This window comes from Phyllostomus discolor, chromosome 12 (genome assembly GCF_004126475.2).
Source record: "Phyllostomus discolor isolate MPI-MPIP mPhyDis1 chromosome 12, mPhyDis1.pri.v3, whole genome shotgun sequence".
In the NCBI taxonomy this organism is placed as follows: domain Eukaryota; kingdom Metazoa; phylum Chordata; class Mammalia; order Chiroptera; family Phyllostomidae; genus Phyllostomus; species Phyllostomus discolor.
Window position 1 is genome coordinate 64,226,565 of NC_040914.2, and position 17,003 is coordinate 64,243,567.

General features: G+C 35.3%; 1 protein-coding gene and 1 non-coding gene across 5 annotated transcripts in view; both read left to right on the forward strand.

Moving 5' to 3' along the window:
- Positions 1-17,003, forward strand: part of AP1G1 (adaptor related protein complex 1 subunit gamma 1) — a 74,319-nt gene that overhangs the window by 32,928 nt on the left and 24,388 nt on the right. For 2 of the 4 annotated variants that reach the window (XM_028501807.2, XM_028501806.2), the window contains exons 4-13: positions 1,897-2,038; positions 3,608-3,704; positions 4,889-4,965; positions 5,785-5,793; positions 8,113-8,208; positions 8,874-8,954; positions 9,201-9,299; positions 12,537-12,592; positions 13,695-13,808; positions 16,228-16,368. In XM_028501807.2, coding sequence (XP_028357608.1) covers positions 1,897-2,038; positions 3,608-3,704; positions 4,889-4,965; positions 5,785-5,793; positions 8,113-8,208; positions 8,874-8,954; positions 9,201-9,299; positions 12,537-12,592; positions 13,695-13,808; positions 16,228-16,368 — 912 coding nt within the window. The remainder of the gene's footprint in view (positions 1-1,896; positions 2,039-3,607; positions 3,705-4,888; positions 4,966-5,784; positions 5,794-8,112; positions 8,209-8,873; positions 8,955-9,200; positions 9,300-12,536; positions 12,593-13,694; positions 13,809-16,227; positions 16,369-17,003) is intronic. The other 2 variants (XM_028501809.2, XM_028501808.2) reach the window with 1 other exon arrangement.
- LOC114488491 lies at positions 14,093-14,178 on the forward strand. The gene has a single exon (XR_003683806.1). It is a non-coding gene; the product is annotated as a small nucleolar RNA SNORD71 (small nucleolar RNA).

Here is a 17,003-nt window from a genome sequence, read left to right on the forward strand (position 1 = left end):
TCTCTCTCTCTCTCTATCTCTCTCTCTCTCTCTATCTCTCTCTATCTCTCTATCTCCCTCCCTTCCCACTCTAAAAATAAATAAATAAAATCTTAAAAAAAAAAAAAAATCTCTGTAATTCCCTGGAGATCAAGCCTTTTATAGATGAGGTAGTTAGAAAAAGGAAGACGACTTTCATAGCCTTTTAAATAACCATGGATAGTCTTCTTTTATGCTGTACCAAAACCCTACAAGTGCTAGTTTCTCAAGGGTTAGTTACAGTGTGGAATCTGAAACCACATCAGTAAGTTTGGTCCTTTTTGTCATGCCTAAGGCACTTGGCAAAATGTTTGTGCACTGAGTCAAGTATTGGTATATTGTCAAGTTCATGGTGGCAATACAGGTTTTCCAAAGTTCTAATTTTTACTTCAACCTTGGATTTTATCATAGGCAACAAATATCATCAGTTGTTGCTATTAAGTGATAGGCTTTATTAGCTGTTTTTCTAGAAAATGTCTGCTAAATACCCAAATCTTAATAATTATAGTGTCTGTCAGTTATTTTCAAACAAAAATGATGTCCACTTTAAAAGCAGTTAGTTAGTACATAGTGTTTCTTGCAAAGGAAATAAGGGCACACGTGCCTTTATCTGAGACTGCCACATCAGTTTGTGGCAGGAGTCCTTTATGCATACTTCCCACTTCATCACACAGAGTATTAAAACATGTGCACTCAGGAGTCAGGATTTAATAAACTTAACTATTTTTACTGCCTTGTCATGATCAGTCTTAAGTGAAATTTAACTGACTTCTTTCCTTCCTCCCTTCCTTCCTTTTTTCCTTCCACTGTGAGTATGTGCCAGTGTATACAGTGATTACCAGTACAGTTTAGTGCCACCTGCTCTGATGGGTTCTAATGTACCAGTAATTTTTTCCACCACTGCTTTGGCACCATTGTGCAAATGCCGGTAGTTGACAAATAAAGAGTTAATATCGTGAAAATAGTTTTCATCTTATGGACCCCCTAAAACAGTCTTGGGGAGTCTCAGAGATCTGTTAACCGCACTTTGAGAACCACTGGCCTAAAGGATACTAAAATGCTATTAAAGCTAGTGAAGGTAGCATGAGTCATATAGTAATTCCGTTTCTGAATAGTTAAGAGTTGGTTAGAATGCATAGATGAGTTTGCTGGCTCAGACTTTTAACATTTCAGCTGTTCTGAAAGTGAAACCTGTCTGGTTTGAAAATACTTTTGTGAGGTAATCAGTGCCTAATAGAAATAGATTTTGTGTATCTGTATCACCATATTACTCTAAATATACCTATCTTAGTTTGTTAAAGGTGGTTTAATTAGCTAACTTTTTTAGTTAGTATTTTTTCTTTTGAATAAATAAAAGTGTAAAAAATAATGTCACATCAAGGTTTATACTATATCATAAGGTCAGGGGGTTTCAGTGTCTTTGTAATGATTAAGTCATCTTAAAGGCTTTAGAGTAGAGATTTTGTTTTGGTTTTGGCTAATGTATACCTTTCTTGTAGTTAGTAAAAATCTTTTAAAGATACAGTTGTGCTTCATATTTCTATCATAGTTTTACTTTCAAATTTTGCTGAGTTTGCTGGGCTTTCTGAAATGGGTTGCCTTTAACATCCAACAGATAATGTCCAATTTCTATTGCTTTGATATTTGGAAACACTGAGTTGTAAACTTGCAGGAGGGGCTGTCAGTCAATTTGCATTTCGGTAATTTGTAATAAAGTGTAAAAATAAACATTTTTAAGCAATATATAATCCTATTAATTATTTTTCTTATTGGAGAAATCATGAATTATTCAGTGCTACCTCGTTAGATTGTGAAGCTTCTTCATGAGGAGTGCCAGGCACAGCGTGTTCATTTCTGCCGTTTTTCTCTCTTTTGCAGTGACCTTAATCACAGCACGCAGTATGTGCAGGGGTTAGCGCTTTGTACCCTTGGCTGTATGGGCTCCTCAGAGATGTGCAGAGATCTTGCAGGAGAGGTAGAGAAACTCCTGAAAACCTCCAACTCTTACTTGAGAAAAAAGGTAACAATTAATGAAACCAAATGTCTGTGTTTGGATTAGGGAGCATTATTGCAATGAGAAGGCAAATTACTCACTTGTATAAGCTCTGATAGTAATATATAACATAACCTTCCTCTGTTTAGTAGATATATTTTAAATGATTATATGTGAATCAGGTATTTATAAGTCCAAATATTTTTACACTAATTTTGGAGGTGATTTTTTTGTTACTAATTAACCCTTCAATTGATAAGTGATTGACTGTTTTCTTTTAATTACTCTTTTTCAGGGAAGTGATTTATAAACATGTTGCTGGATATTTTAGATGGCATATTTAAGTACTTCCTAAATTACCTGATTCTAAACAATATTAAAGTGATAATGACAGATATTACAAATTTGTTTTCATCCCAATAATTAGTACCCACATCTTATATTAGTGCCTTTGAATCTCTGGAAGCACAGCTGCATTGGGACCTAGATAATTATTAGGGAATGTTAAAGAACACACTTTCTAAAACTGGTGTGTGGAACAGTAATGGAAGACAATTGTCCTTATTTTCTTACCTTCTTTTGTTTGTTGATGTAAACATTTTATTGTTACTTTATTGGGCTTGAATCCTAAAACCTTCCTGTAAACAAAGGTTAGAAAATGTGGAACTCCAAGAAGTGAACACATACTAGTGTATGGTTGGCTTTTTCTGTGCTTCTCTATATGAATGGTGCAAGGCAGAGGATTGAAAGGGCCACATTGCTTTCCAGGATCATACAGTATTAATGGTGGCTGCAAACCAAAGCCAGTTCTTTCTCGTAAAGTATGTGTGGGCTGCTCTTCTTCCGAAAGTGCATTGTTTTCTTAAGTGGAATATTCCTGAAAATAGGGAAAAAATCTTTTTTCTCCTAGTATGGAGGGGATCTTTCTTCTCCTAATATGAGAAGAATTAGTTTAAACCTTTACTTGTTAATGTATTTAAAATTTTATAGTATTTAACTCCAGCAAATATGGTTACTTTGGGAGGGTAACCAAAATCAGTCTTTGAAAGTACCTTTCCAGTGAGCAAGCTAAAACATCTTTTCTTCAGTAGAGACTAGCTAGGTATTTTTCAAATGATTTTCTTGATGTCAGCAGACAGTGAATTGGGGAAAGTATAGGCATTGTTAAAAGTACTGGCAGATTTAAAACATCCACAGTATATACCTTTCAATTGCATGATGTTTTTATAAAACCCTCGTTTGGTCATCTTACTCATGGGAATGACTATCCCAGACAAAAGCCTTTATTTTTTACTTTGCAATTCCATATAAGTTATGTTTAACTTATTTGACAAATTCATGTTAACCACTGTCTAGTCTAGAAAGTTTTTATCCACTTATTTAGCAATATATGAACAAAGGGACAGGTGAGCTAGAAGTTCTCATGGATAAAATAGTATAATTAGAAAGCCCTAACCTGTTAATAACAATAAATATGGTATCTTTTTTCTTTTTTATTTTTCTAGTAGGTGAACTAGTTGATAAAGGTTTTGTTTTTTTGTTGCATATATGTATTGCCCTGGCTTAATTGAAATAAATCTTTTGTCTTTTTTATAGGCAGCACTATGTGCTGTTCATGTCATCAGGAAGGTTCCTGAACTTATGGAGATGTTTTTACCAGCAACAAAAAACTTACTGAATGAAAAGAACCATGGTAATGTGATTGAGATGCATTTGGTAAAGTACTAAGAGAGGAGGGGGAAGAGAAGAGGCTTCAGGGAGTGTTGGCCTTCCGTCTTAGCACTGTGGAGTTGCCTGCCCCCCACTGTGCGGGACGCTGTTCCAGCAGGGCTGAGTAGTTGAACTTCTCTTCCACTCTCATATCCTGGTTTTATAATTAGAAATTGATTCCTTCATAGTAGATTTATTTTTCATTTCTGGTCCTCTTTTACTATGCTAAAAGTACTATATTAAGTTATTGATATTCACTGTAATGTAGAAATGATCCTAGCCTCGATTTTCGTGTGTAAAACCTTTTGATTTCCTGGTTACTTTATAATAGGAAAAAAATTATTTCTTCCTTGCCTTGTGGTAGGAGTGTAAGATTTGTGGAAATCCTTTTAGGTTACTTGTAACAGGAGTTTGTAAGGGGTACTCGTATGTTTATATGAAAGTTGAGAGGAAGTAAATAGAATGTGACTGTTCTTTCCCAAACATTTTATTCTTATTTTGAAGTCAGTGACACAAGTTCTGGGTAAAGAAAATTCATGTGTCCTAAATGCTAAGGGAAAAAAATGGTAAGGTGTATTTGATTTCATTAACTCAATCTTATAACTAGAAGGCTCCAAAAATACTTGTTGAACAAATGAATGTTTAGGGCAGTTATTTAGTGAAAACTATTGAGATTCTTTTTCAGTCGCTTGAACAAGCAAATTCACTTTGTCCTCCACTATTACTGTACTTTGAGGTTTTGATACATTTTATCTGGAAATTTAACTTCTAATTAACACTTTTTGCTCCTTGAATTGCCTATCAGAACTCAGCTCAGAGCTCATTAAATGAGGAGCACATGATACCTCGCTTAAATGGACAGTGAGCATATCTTTAGGAGTATTCTCAGATGGAGAGACACATGTATTGGTTGTCATTTTTTAGCAGCTTTTTTGGTGATATAATTGTTTAAAATATTCTAATTTGATGGGCTTAGTTAATATTAAATCACTAAGCATCTATTAAATACCTCCTTTGTATTCACCTCATTGCTTAGATTCTTTGGGAGATTAAAAAACAAAAGTAGCAAGTATTATTTTGAAAGTGACCTTCGGAACTCAAAAATCCTGTTCTATGAAGTTGACTAATAAAACCTCATTTTAAGTTTTATTTGTTTTTATCTTTCAGGTGTCCTTCACACATCTGTAGTCCTCCTCACAGAAATGTGTGAGCGAAGCCCAGACATGCTTGCACATTTCAGAAAGGTAGGTGCTATTCTGTATGCCTAAGCCTTTCTTGATTGGAAATGATTTTCCTAAAAGTACATGATTTTCTCACTTATAAGTTTTCTTTTGAAAGGAAGCCATGGAGCTGAATAGAGGACTTAACCAGCCCTGCTGTGTTGTAGGGCTGGAAGCCAGATTTAGGCATATAAGAACTGGCGGTAGTATAGTGTTTTCCCTTTCATAATAGAAGTCTTCTCTCGTTGGCAGACACACCAATTTCTCATGTGCTTTATCTGCCATTTCACATTGAAATCAGGAAATGTAGCCTGAGATCAAATTACGGACAGGAATGTGTTTGTGTGTATGTGTTTTATTTTTTTGAAGGCAAGCAATTTCATTTTTTTAAAGGTAAAACTGTAGACTAAAATTTTATATTAATGTTTACCTAATACAGAGTCCCCTACTGTTCATTTTAGGTTGTTGACTCCAGTGATGGATGTCTCCAGCTTTGATAATTCTCTCCTTCCCTCCCGTTTTTACAGCACTCTAAAGTGAAAATTTTTGTTTTCTCCACTTACTTTTAGAAGGCGGTAGGGAGGAGGATTCAGAAAGTGTGTTCTTTGGGTTACATGCATTTAATTTTTTTTAGTTGAGCACTGATCACTCCATGAGTGATGCTCACTTGTACTTGAGATGCAATAAGGTTCTAATAGCAGTTCTTTTTTTGGCTTTTTTCCCCCGTAGATGTTCATGTCTTGATTAAATTATTGTAAAATAGTATGAGACCCGTATCTGTCCCTAATGCTTGCTTTGTATGTTTTGTTCCTGTTGTCTGTTTGGAATCCTGCTGTATGTTAGAATGAAAAGGTAAGCATTAACCCTCTTTTAGATGGTGCATGCTGGCATTAGGTCCTTATTAGCTTTTGTGTATTCATCCACGAATGTGGCTTTTAAAAATATACTAATGCTGAAGCTGTGCTTAATACTGTGAGTTACTTGTTTTAGCGTTTTTGGCTAACTCCCTAGTCCAGTTTGTGTCTTGTCGATTAAACCCTTGACTCCAAAGTCAGCCTTGGATTTCAGTTGCAGCCTTTCCTGAATTGTAAGTCTCCTTCTCTGCCTTTCTTTATCTTCACCTGAGAAACTTTGAACAGTTTCCCAGGGGTTTTGGTGATGGCAGTTCCAGATCAGTTTGGAGCCTTCATGCAAATGCTGCTTCTTTTTGAAGTAGGTATCTTAGAGCCATATGTGAGTAACCTCATTCTTTAAAAAGCTCCATGTGTACTACTTCTGAGCTTTAAGTTCAGACTTGGAGCTTTTATTTTCCCTTCACCTGCACTTACCTTGCCTAGATGTTCTGGAATATTAAAAGGATTTTGAGGTGGAACTGGTAGGCATCAACTGATTTTCATGGCTGCATCCTTTCCCTTTGTCATCTTTTTTTTTGTTTTGTCTTGTTATGGGTTTTAGCAACTTGCATTTTTGTCTGAATAATAAAGCTGAGTTCCAAAAATTGGTATGCTGAACATTCAGACATTAGTGCTTCTGTCCCAGGGTGATCTTATGTGGTGTGCAGGCCTTTTGTCAGTGAATGAGACGAGGAAAGAGGATTTCTCCAAGATATAAATCAGATTAAAAAGTAATTAAGGTTACCCCATAGTACAAAAAAGTAGGACATTGGAAAGTATGCAAGGTGAGACTCTTTTTGTACAGAGTTTGTTAACTAGATGATCCTGGTTTTGTTATGTTAATTTTAAAACAGTGTATACAATTATATTATTTTTACCTCTAATATAAATCTGTCCACAGTTGACAGATTTAATGTAGCTTCTCTTCTTAGCTTAGGTTTGTTTTATTCTTAGAGTTATCCAAAGTAGATTTTTGTTTGGGTGACTTACGAATCACTTAATTCTGAAGTTATATAGCCAAACTTATTTAAATTTACACAGATTATGTTCTCTGTATTTAAAAATGGTCAGCTTTGTGAAAATGTTTGGGGCATACGCTTGGGCATAGCTTGGCTTTCGTTTTGATTTTGACCTCCCTTTAAAGTTGGGGAGTAGGGAGAGGACAGAGTCCAAATATAATGAGAAAAAGTAATTGAGTTGCAGCAAAGTTGGGGCTGTTCTGATTGCCTCAAAAAGAGCTGAGTCAGTTCACTGTGGACACTTCTTAATTTTAGGTGTTTAGAGTTGTTTCTGTAGCTAAAATGAGATTTTAGTTGGGAAACTGGAAAAGTTCCCATTGTGGCAAACATTTTGGATTAGGGTTTTAGTATTAAGTGATCAACAGAATGAAATGAATAATAACATTTAAAGCATCTTTAAGTTCAGCTTGGCAGTAAAATTGCCTGTATTATATGTTATGACTAAGTGAACAAAGGAAGAACAATAAAGGAATTCTGACCAAAAGGAATGGAGAGCTTCATTAGTAAGATAACGGGTGACACAGATCAGCCTGTAGAATTAAGTGCCGAAATGAAATTTTACTGAAGATTGTGTCATGTGAGTTAAGAAGAGGGAAAGGAAGTTATTCATGGCCTTGATATCTTTGTAAGGTGAAAGATACAATTTTTCATGTGTCTTTTCCACTTGGTTAATATTGGAGGCTTTTGTATAAACTTCTGTTTGTTGGAAAAGGGCATAACTAGCCCTATCTCAAGAGGACAAAATTTTTTTTCTCTATATGAGATAGTATTTTAATAAGATCACCAGTATTTTGAGTATGATACTATTTTATATTCAAATGTTTGTATATGTGCTGTCAGAGTGAGCGCTATATTCAAATGTTTGAACAGATAACTGAACATGTTTGTGCCACCTAAGTGTGTCAAGTTCTATAGAAGTAGAAATGCAGTACGCTTCACAGGCATCTGTTTTACTTGGTTCCCATGAGCTTTCTGACCTACTATTATTGTAGTATCTTTGCATATATAACTCGGGAGTACAAAAAGTCTAGGTTGTTTTTAATTCAGATAAAATACGTATTCCTTCTTGAATTCTTGGTAAAAATACTCCTAAGTTATATTTATTGGACATCAACAATATACAAGCATATTGATTGTATCATTAGAATTTGCTTGGACTCTCAGACCATTATACCCTTTTTCTAAGCCAGATTACCTGCCTCTTTGTGAGAAAATCTTTGGTGTTTACTGTTTTTTTGATGCATTTTTCTTCCCTGCAGCTTGTGCCCCAATTAGTTCGTATACTAAAGAACCTCATCATGTCCGGATATTCACCAGAACATGATGTTTCTGGTATCAGTGACCCCTTTTTGCAGGTGAGCTTGAAAGAAAGCTTTGGATATGTGGTGTATGAATTTAATTCCTTTTAATAGGTCATTTTCTTCCTTTTAATTTTTTGTTAGGTAGAAATTTGGTAGTTAACTGATTAAACCAATTGCATTAATAAATGAATAGTGACACCCTGCATGTTTTTATTAGATTAACAGAATGGAATTATAGTTGTAATAGTCAAAATATGTACTATATAGAGACATCAATATACAGTTAGACCTCGTTTTATTGTGCTTTGCTTTATTGCACTTCGCAGATGTTGCATTTTTTTTTTGCAAATTGAAGGTAAGACCGTCCACCAGCAAAAAGGTTACAACTCGTTTTATTGTGATACTCACTTTATTGTGGTGGTCTGGGACTGAACCTTCAGTGTCTCTGAGGTATGCCTGTATTAAAGCTCTGCAGGTGGTGGTCTCTTTTAGCTGTGGAGTGGCAAAGTGTGGTTTCTCTAATAACTTCATTAAGACACAGAAACACATATGACTTCTCTAAAGACCATGTTTAAAATTCTTCTGTTTGAATTTTGATCATTTCTACTGGGATCTAAGACTATATTTAAGATACTCGAATTTCTTACCAAGCAAAGTTCCTTTGTGCCAGACCTATGCCAGACTTAATTTGTTGACATTTCTCATATTTTGCACATTAGGTACGAATTTTACGGTTATTAAGAATTTTAGGACGAAATGACGACGACTCAAGTGAAGCTATGAATGATATATTAGCACAGGTAAGACTAAATTTGCGTTATATTTAATATCCATGTTAGTGTAGCAAGGAATAGAACGATTGTGGTTATATGGTACAATTTGTATTTTGTGTTTCCTCGTTGGTGACTATAATCAATCACAAAATGTCTCTTGTTACTCCAGGATATTTTGTTTTGTTTTTTTCTTTCTTTTTTTTCCCTTCAACTTCAGGATATTTTTTAGAAGCATTATTTTATCATTGTGTACCACCTTCTGTGTCTTTTCAGGTTGCCACTAATACGGAGACTAGTAAAAATGTAGGAAATGCTATTCTTTATGAAACAGTTCTGACTATCATGGATATTAAGTCAGAGAGTGGACTGAGAGTAAGTCTTTTTAAATCTTTTCTGTTCCCTAAACATTTCAGTTAGAATAATTGACCTAGACTTTAGCACTTTTGAAATGAATTCCATTTGAAAACTTTAGAAAGAATGTCTTAAATAATAGTTTATATTTAAGAAAAACACATGCAAGTAAAACAACTCAAAATAAGACAGAAGGTACAAAGGAAGAAAATGCCTGCCTATGCCTTTCATGCGTAGACTATCAGTTCTTCTGGTGGAAATGCTGTTGCCATTTTCTGGTGTGTTTTTTCAGAGTTGTTTTATCCATATTTAAATGTTTGGAGATGTGTGTTTTTTCTCTTCCCCACTTTTTAAACCTTCTTACTTGAAATAATTTTATACTTCTAGAAAGTTGCTAAAACAGTTACTTATCAAAACTAAGAAAGTAATTTTAGTACCGTGTCATTAACTGAACTATAGACTTTATTTAGATCTCACCAGTTTTTCTATTGTCCTTTTCTTAGGAAAAGGAAACTCTCCCACCAGTTCATGATTTCACCTTGCATTTCATTGTCACATCTCCTCCATCTCCTCTACTCTGTGACAGTTCCTCTGTCATTCCTTGTCTGTCATGACTTTGACACTTTCTTTAAATTTTTTTTTTAATTTATTTTTTAAAAAGGAGGGGAGGGAGAGAGCAAGAGAGGGGGAGAAACATCACTGTGTGAGAGATGCATTAATCGGTTGCCTCTCGCACACCCCCAAATGGCTATCTGGCCCTGCAACCCAGACATGTGCCCTGACTGGGAATCAAACCTGTGGCTAGTACTCAGTCCACTGAGTGACACCAGCCAGGGCTAAATTTCTTTTTTAATTGGTGGGGGCAGGGGGAAGGGAGAGAGAGAGAGAGAAACATCAATTTGTTGTTTCACTTGTTTATGCAATCATTGGTTGATTCTTGTATGTGCTCTGATCGGGGATCACACCTGCAACCTCGACATATTGGGACGATGCTCTAACCAACTGAGCTACCTGGCCAGGGCCATGATTTTGACACTTTTGAAGAGTACTTATCAGTTACTTTTTAGAATGTCCCCCAATTTGGCTCTGTCTGATATTTTACCATAATTAGATTGAGGTTATGCTTTTTTAGTAAGACCATTATAGAACTGATGTGCCTTTCTCAGTATCATATCAGGGGGTATATCCTATATCTATGTGTCTCACTACTGGTGATGTTTTAACCTTGATCATTTGGTTAAGGTGGTTTTTGTTGTGTCTCTCCCCTATAAAGTTATCTTTCCCTTTGTAATTAAAAATATTTGGGGGGAGCCCTGACTGGTGTGGCTCAGTGCATTGAGAGTCCTCCTGCAAACCAAAAGGTTACCGGTTTGATTTCTGATCAGGGCACATGCCTAGGTTGTGGGCCAGGTCCCCAGTTGGGGGGCATGCAAGAGGCAAAGGATCAGTGTTTTGCACATTTGTTTCTTTTCCTCTTTCTCCCTCTCTTCCCCTCTATCTAAGAGAGAAAAAATAAGGGAGACACTTTAAGGCTATGCGGATATCTTGTTCTCCTCAGACTTTTACCCATCAATTTTAGTGTCCATCAGAAGATCTTGTCTGCAACAGTTGTTAATGTTCTTTTCTATTTTTTTATACTTTTATATTTTCCCTCATTTCGCATTCGTTAAATAATTGCAATTCTTTTGTAAAGAAGAATTCTCCCTTATGAATTTATTCGTTCTTTCAATTATTTATTAATATAAGAATAGCTATCTCATAGTTTTATAAGAAACAAATTTAGTAACTACAATACCCTATTTTGTGTATAGTTCTTTTTGTCTTTAAGATTATAGTATCTAGCCCTGGCCAATGTGGCTCAGTTGGTTGGAGCCCCATCCTATAGGTAAAAGGTTGGGATTTGATTCTCAGTCAGGGCAAATATTGGGTTGGCAAAAAACTTCATTTAGTTTTTCTGTAAAATAAAAGACAGACACCTTTTTCATTTTCACCAATCAATAACTTTATTGATTTGGATATTTTGAGTATGTTGGCTGTTTCCTTTGTGGTATAACATTGATTGTTCTCAATTAATGTCTCAATTTGATCACTATAAACTTCAATTGGTCTACCCAACTGTGGATCATTGTCCCGTGAGAAATCTCCAGGACAAAACTTTGCAGACCAATTTTGAGCTGTTCAATCAGTCACAGCACCTTTTCCATACACTGCACAAGTCTTTTTTTGTGCTTCAGTTACATTTTTACCTTTCTTGAAACAATAAAGCATAATGTGCCAAAAATGCATATTTTCTCTCAACTTCAGTATTAAAATGGCTATACAAAAATTCACCAAATTTGATGTTTTTTTATGCATGCTGATATGACAGCTGTTACAATACAACTGAACAAAATTGTTTTGAATGAAGTTAAAGACAGCTAAGTGCTACTAGAGCCATCTTACAGAAAAAAACAAATGAACTTTTTGGCCAACCCAATACTTGGGTTTGCAGGTTGGATTTCCAGCCCTGGCGAGTACAGGGGGGAACCAATGGATTTTTCTCTCTCACAGGGATGTTTCTCTCTCCCTTCCTTTTTCTCTAAAAATAAAAAAGCAATAATAAAAAGAGATTACAACATCCAAGTAACTTAACCAAATTAGATTAGTTCTTTTCCTCTGCCCACCTTTCAAACGAAATAGTAATGTGTTTCATCCTGCACCTTACTTTTTTCAATTAACATTATGTTGGAGCTAGTCCATACTCATGTATAGAGACCATTCTAATTTTTTTAAAAGACATTTTGGTAGAATATACATAGCATAAAGTTTACCATTTTAACCACTTTTAAGTCCTTAGATCAGTGGCATTAAATACATTCACTTTGTTGTGCAACCAACACCATCGTTTATCTTCAGAACCTTTTGTCTTTCCAGCCTATAAAATACCAGCTACCACACAGGTGGCAAACACAAGGCCTGTGAGCTGAATTTGGTCTTAGTCTACCTTGTTTTATCCAGCCTGGCACCTTGTTTCTACCTGGTGGCAGCACCGAGCTCCTTGCCCCTAGTTAAGGAGTAGTTATAATTTATACAGTCCTAAAATTAGATTCGGCCCTTTGAAGGCAACCATGAGGCTGATGTGGCCCCCAGTGAAAGTGAGTTTGACACCCCTCAGCTACCACTTTGAAATAGTTTGCACCTAACAGAGGCTAGGAAGTGATCCTTAAACAATATAAATATTTAATTTTCCTAGATTTTTAACCTATGCTGTTTTTTTAGGTCCTAGCCATAAATATCCTGGGTCGTTTCTTATTGAACAATGACAAGAATATTAGGTAAGGCAACTGAAAAATGTCCTGTATTTATTATAAACTCTGTTTTTTAGAGTGACTGTGCTCAAGATCACACATGTATTGAGTGATGTATCTAGAACTTCAACTGAGGAAACTCAGGATTTCTATTTTAGTTTGGCCTTAAAACTGTTGTTTTGCAAAGAATTTCAGGATTTACATCATGGATTAATTTTTGCTCTCCTATTTATATTAAAAATCAGGAGTCAGCATACTTTTTCTGTAAAGGACTGGATGGATGGTCAATGTTCTAGGCTCTGTGGGACTTTGGGTCTCTGACCGTTACTCAGCTGTGCCTCTTGGCGTGAAAACATAGACTATGAATGATAACTACGAATGACTATTCTGATAAAAATTGATTTACAAAAGCAGACGGCAGAGGGCTGGATTTTTGTAGGTAACCTATAGTTTGCTGACCTCTGCTCTAAATGAAGAAGAAAAATAAAACATTTCAGGTCACAAATGTGGAATGTGTTTGTCAATTATGGTTAGTTTTCAAAAGTAGATGAATTTATTAGTATTTTTATATTGTAGTATATCCCGTTTGCCTTTTTCCCTCTTTTAATCAGGAGATAATTTCTCATCATGGTAAACTTGAAAAAAATGTGGAAGTAATTGTTGTGGTACCTTGAATTATCTTCTCTTTCCAAAAGAATTTTTGAATATTTGGATCTTACACTCAAATTTTTCTGTCCATCTCAAATAAAAGCAGAGAAAATATAAATGGTAAAATTGAAATCATTTTCTCTTGCATTTTGGGGCACTGGCCTGAAAAGGGATACTATACATTTTTGTCATACTGTTTGGAAGAACTTGAAATAATTGAGGCAATCACTTTTAGAAGTTTCAGTGGACTTTAACCATGAATGAAAATAGTCTGAATCCAAGGCTTCTCCTGGTTGCTACTTTTTTAGATCCTAGTGTCTCCTCTGCCTTTAGAATGTTACCATTATAGTCATCGTCTTTTATCTGTTTAAACATATATGCTTTCCCTTAGTCTTTAGGCATTTTCTGTTATTATTAAGGTAGACAAAAACTACCCTGAATTTTATATTTTAATTGTCTTCTGCAACTTCCTTTCATCCAGATACGTAGCTCTGACATCTTTGTTGAAGACTGTGCAGACAGATCATAATGCAGTGCAGAGGCACAGAAGCACAATTGTGGACTGTCTAAAAGATTTGGATGTCTCAATAAAACGGTAACAGATTGTTGATCATTTCTCTGCCTCTGCCTCATCTGATAACTTTGTAATAGTTTTGAAAGTGAAAACGTTGATGTTTATGGATTATCAACATTTTCAAAGATGGATTCTCTGCCCAGTAAATCCTTTTTTAGAAAGGATTGGCAGGGAGAAGTTTAGGTCAATGAAAGAGGCCAATAAGGAATACTTAAGTGCACACTGATCTTGTCTTTGGTTCTTTGATAAATAAAACAGATAAAGATAAGCTGGGCAAAAGATTACTTACCAGGGGTACTGTGCTTTGTGTGCTGGAGGATGAAAATAAGGAGTGATCCATCGGCTAAGTGTTTTATCACGATGCTGAAACTCAAATTGCTGACAGCACACATTTTCTCACAGTACTTAATGCTCCAAGATACTGGAGGCAGCCGTGTTTCTTAGAAGAGTATATCTAGAAATGATGTTAGGTAGCAGATAACACTTTCAAAAAGCATCACTTTTTTCCTCCATGGAATAAACTACTGGTTCTCTTAGAAAAATTGTGGATGTTTGTCAACCTAGCGATAGTTGGCCCCAATGAACTTTTGGTTGTGGTTGTATGTTTGAATCTAGAACAAATTAGCTTTGAAATTATCTCTAAAACCATTCACTTAACAAACATTTATTCATATTGAGTTCCTTTTGTTTGCAAAGAACAGGTACAGAGTGCTTGGGCAATCTAAAGATAAGACCTAGACTTAGTAATAACAACTTGTACATAGTGCTTTGCAAAGGATCTGTAAAATACCCTCTCGGTTCTCTGAGCAAGCCATTGAGACTAGGCAATTACTTCTATCCTCAATTAACAGACTGGTTAAATAACATACAGTCCTAAAGGAAACACATAACTTACTCTAAACCCTAACCCTTGTACAAGGACACACCTTGGAATAGAAATCAGGCCTGACTCCAATTTTGTTGTTTCTCTATAGCTCATTACTGGGGCTTTGTCTTTCAGAAGTAAAACCTGTATGTCTTTGACAGGCTCTGTTGCATTAAGAGCTCAAACTTGGGAGCCAGACTGCTGTATCCAAATCTTGCCTCTGCCCTTAATAGATGTGGCCTAGTAACTTAACCTTTTAGTGCCTTGGTTGTCCCATATGTAAATGCAGAGGTTTAAGAGAACCCACCTTATACGGTTATGCAGGATTAACCGGATTAATGTAAGTAAGGTACTTAAGCACAATATAAGAATTATCTATTAATGAATTTCTGTAAGGATTGATTTTTTTATTGCTTGTGAATTTAGCTAAGGTGACAGTACTTCATATTAAATTGGTATTTTTGAAATTCAACTTATATACCATGTTTAAAATTACTGATCAAGTATGGAAGGATGCATATCGTAACTTTATAACTTTTATATGTTAACTGTTTTCATTTTGTCTTGGTTGCCATTTTGACAGGCAATTATAGAAACTTTTATTTGCCCTCATAGCACATGCCCTTTTTTCCTTTTTGTGGCCTTCATTTTCTGTTTCAGTTTTTTTCCAACTTTATTGAGATATATTTGACATATAACATTATGTAAGTTTAAAATGTACAATGCGTTGATTTGACAGTTATATATTGCAAAACAGTTACCACCATAGCATTAGTTAACACCTGCATCAAATTACATAATTACTATTTTTTGTGTGTGGTGAAAACATTTAAAATCTACTTTCTTGGCAAATTTCAAGTATATAATACTAACTTGAACTAAGTAAGCTGCACATTAGATCCTTAGAACTTACTATCTTATAACTGGAAGTTTGTACCCTCTGACCAACATCTGCCCCACTCCCCCACCCTCAGCCCTGGTAATCACTATTCTAGTCTCTGTTCCTATGTGTTTGGCTTTTTTGCGTTCACATTTACGTGATACCTGACAGTATTTGTTTTTCCTCTGAGTTATTGTACTTAGTGTAATGCCCTCAGGTTTGTTTTTATTCTGATTTTCCACATATCTTTTGATGTTAACTGTTAAATCATCTTTGGACAGAAGTGGGTATAATAAAAGAGTATGGTGACTTTATATATTACATTTTAAGCAATAATGTAGAGGGATACTATCTTTGGGCAATAATTTTGTTGCCTCTCTTTTTGAGCCTTTTAAGTATTTAAAATTTAAACTTCATACAATAGATTATTGAACCCAAATTACATTGTTGGTCAGTCATGTCTCTCTTAGGAATATTTGAAGAAAGTGTTGAACAAAGATTCAAAATAGAATAACTTGGATAACTTTTGTTATCTTGCATGGAAAGATTGGGATCATAGGATCATGCAAGGACATTAACACATCTATCTGCCTGTGAGTGGTGTTCAGACAGACTATACCTACATCTTTGTTTCATTCCCACAGTAAATGTAACTCATTGTGTTTTTTTTATTTTTTGTATTTTTCCCTTGCAAGGCGTGCAATGGAATTGAGTTTTGCCCTAGTGAATGGGAATAATATCCGAGGCATGATGAAGGAATTACTTTATTTTCTGGATTCATGTGAGCCAGAATTTAAAGCAGACTGTGCATCTGGAATATTTCTTGCTGCAGAAAAGTAAGATTTAATTTTTACTTTTATTAATAAAAGATGCTTGGATCTTTTAAAAGCATCTTCAAACATGGGGGACATGTTGTAGACTTGTTTAAAACATGTAACATTTATTCAAGCTCCCAGTTAGGAATGAGCTTTGAGAAGGCCATTATTGCAAGCATTTAAATATAGGAAGATTTGCCCTTCTTAATCCAATTTTTCTAAAAGTAGGGATTTATAATGCTCCTATAATCTATTCTTTAACCTATCTGCGATGCCCTTTTTATGAGGATATAGAAGTTCTGTGTAAAACTTATAGGAAGTTAATACCTCAAGATGTTGGTAGTACAGTTATTTTTGTCCTCTCCACTGTGAATTTAAGGGAACAGGTTTCTAGTCTTGGTGTTGCCTGGGTCTGGGAACAGTTGCTTTTCTTCTTTCTTCTTTGTCCTCTCCAGCCCTGACTTCATGATTTGTTTTCTAAGACAAGAGTCCCATTTCTTAGCTCAGCAACTCAGATAATGTAAAACATCTGAGTTTGACAGTGCGCCATTTCAGTACCCTGTGAAATGCGTATTGCTGCTAGACTTGAGGGTGAATGTCTCCAAATATAATCACTTAATGACTGTAGGCAGGATTTTTGAAAGTAACAGAGCACA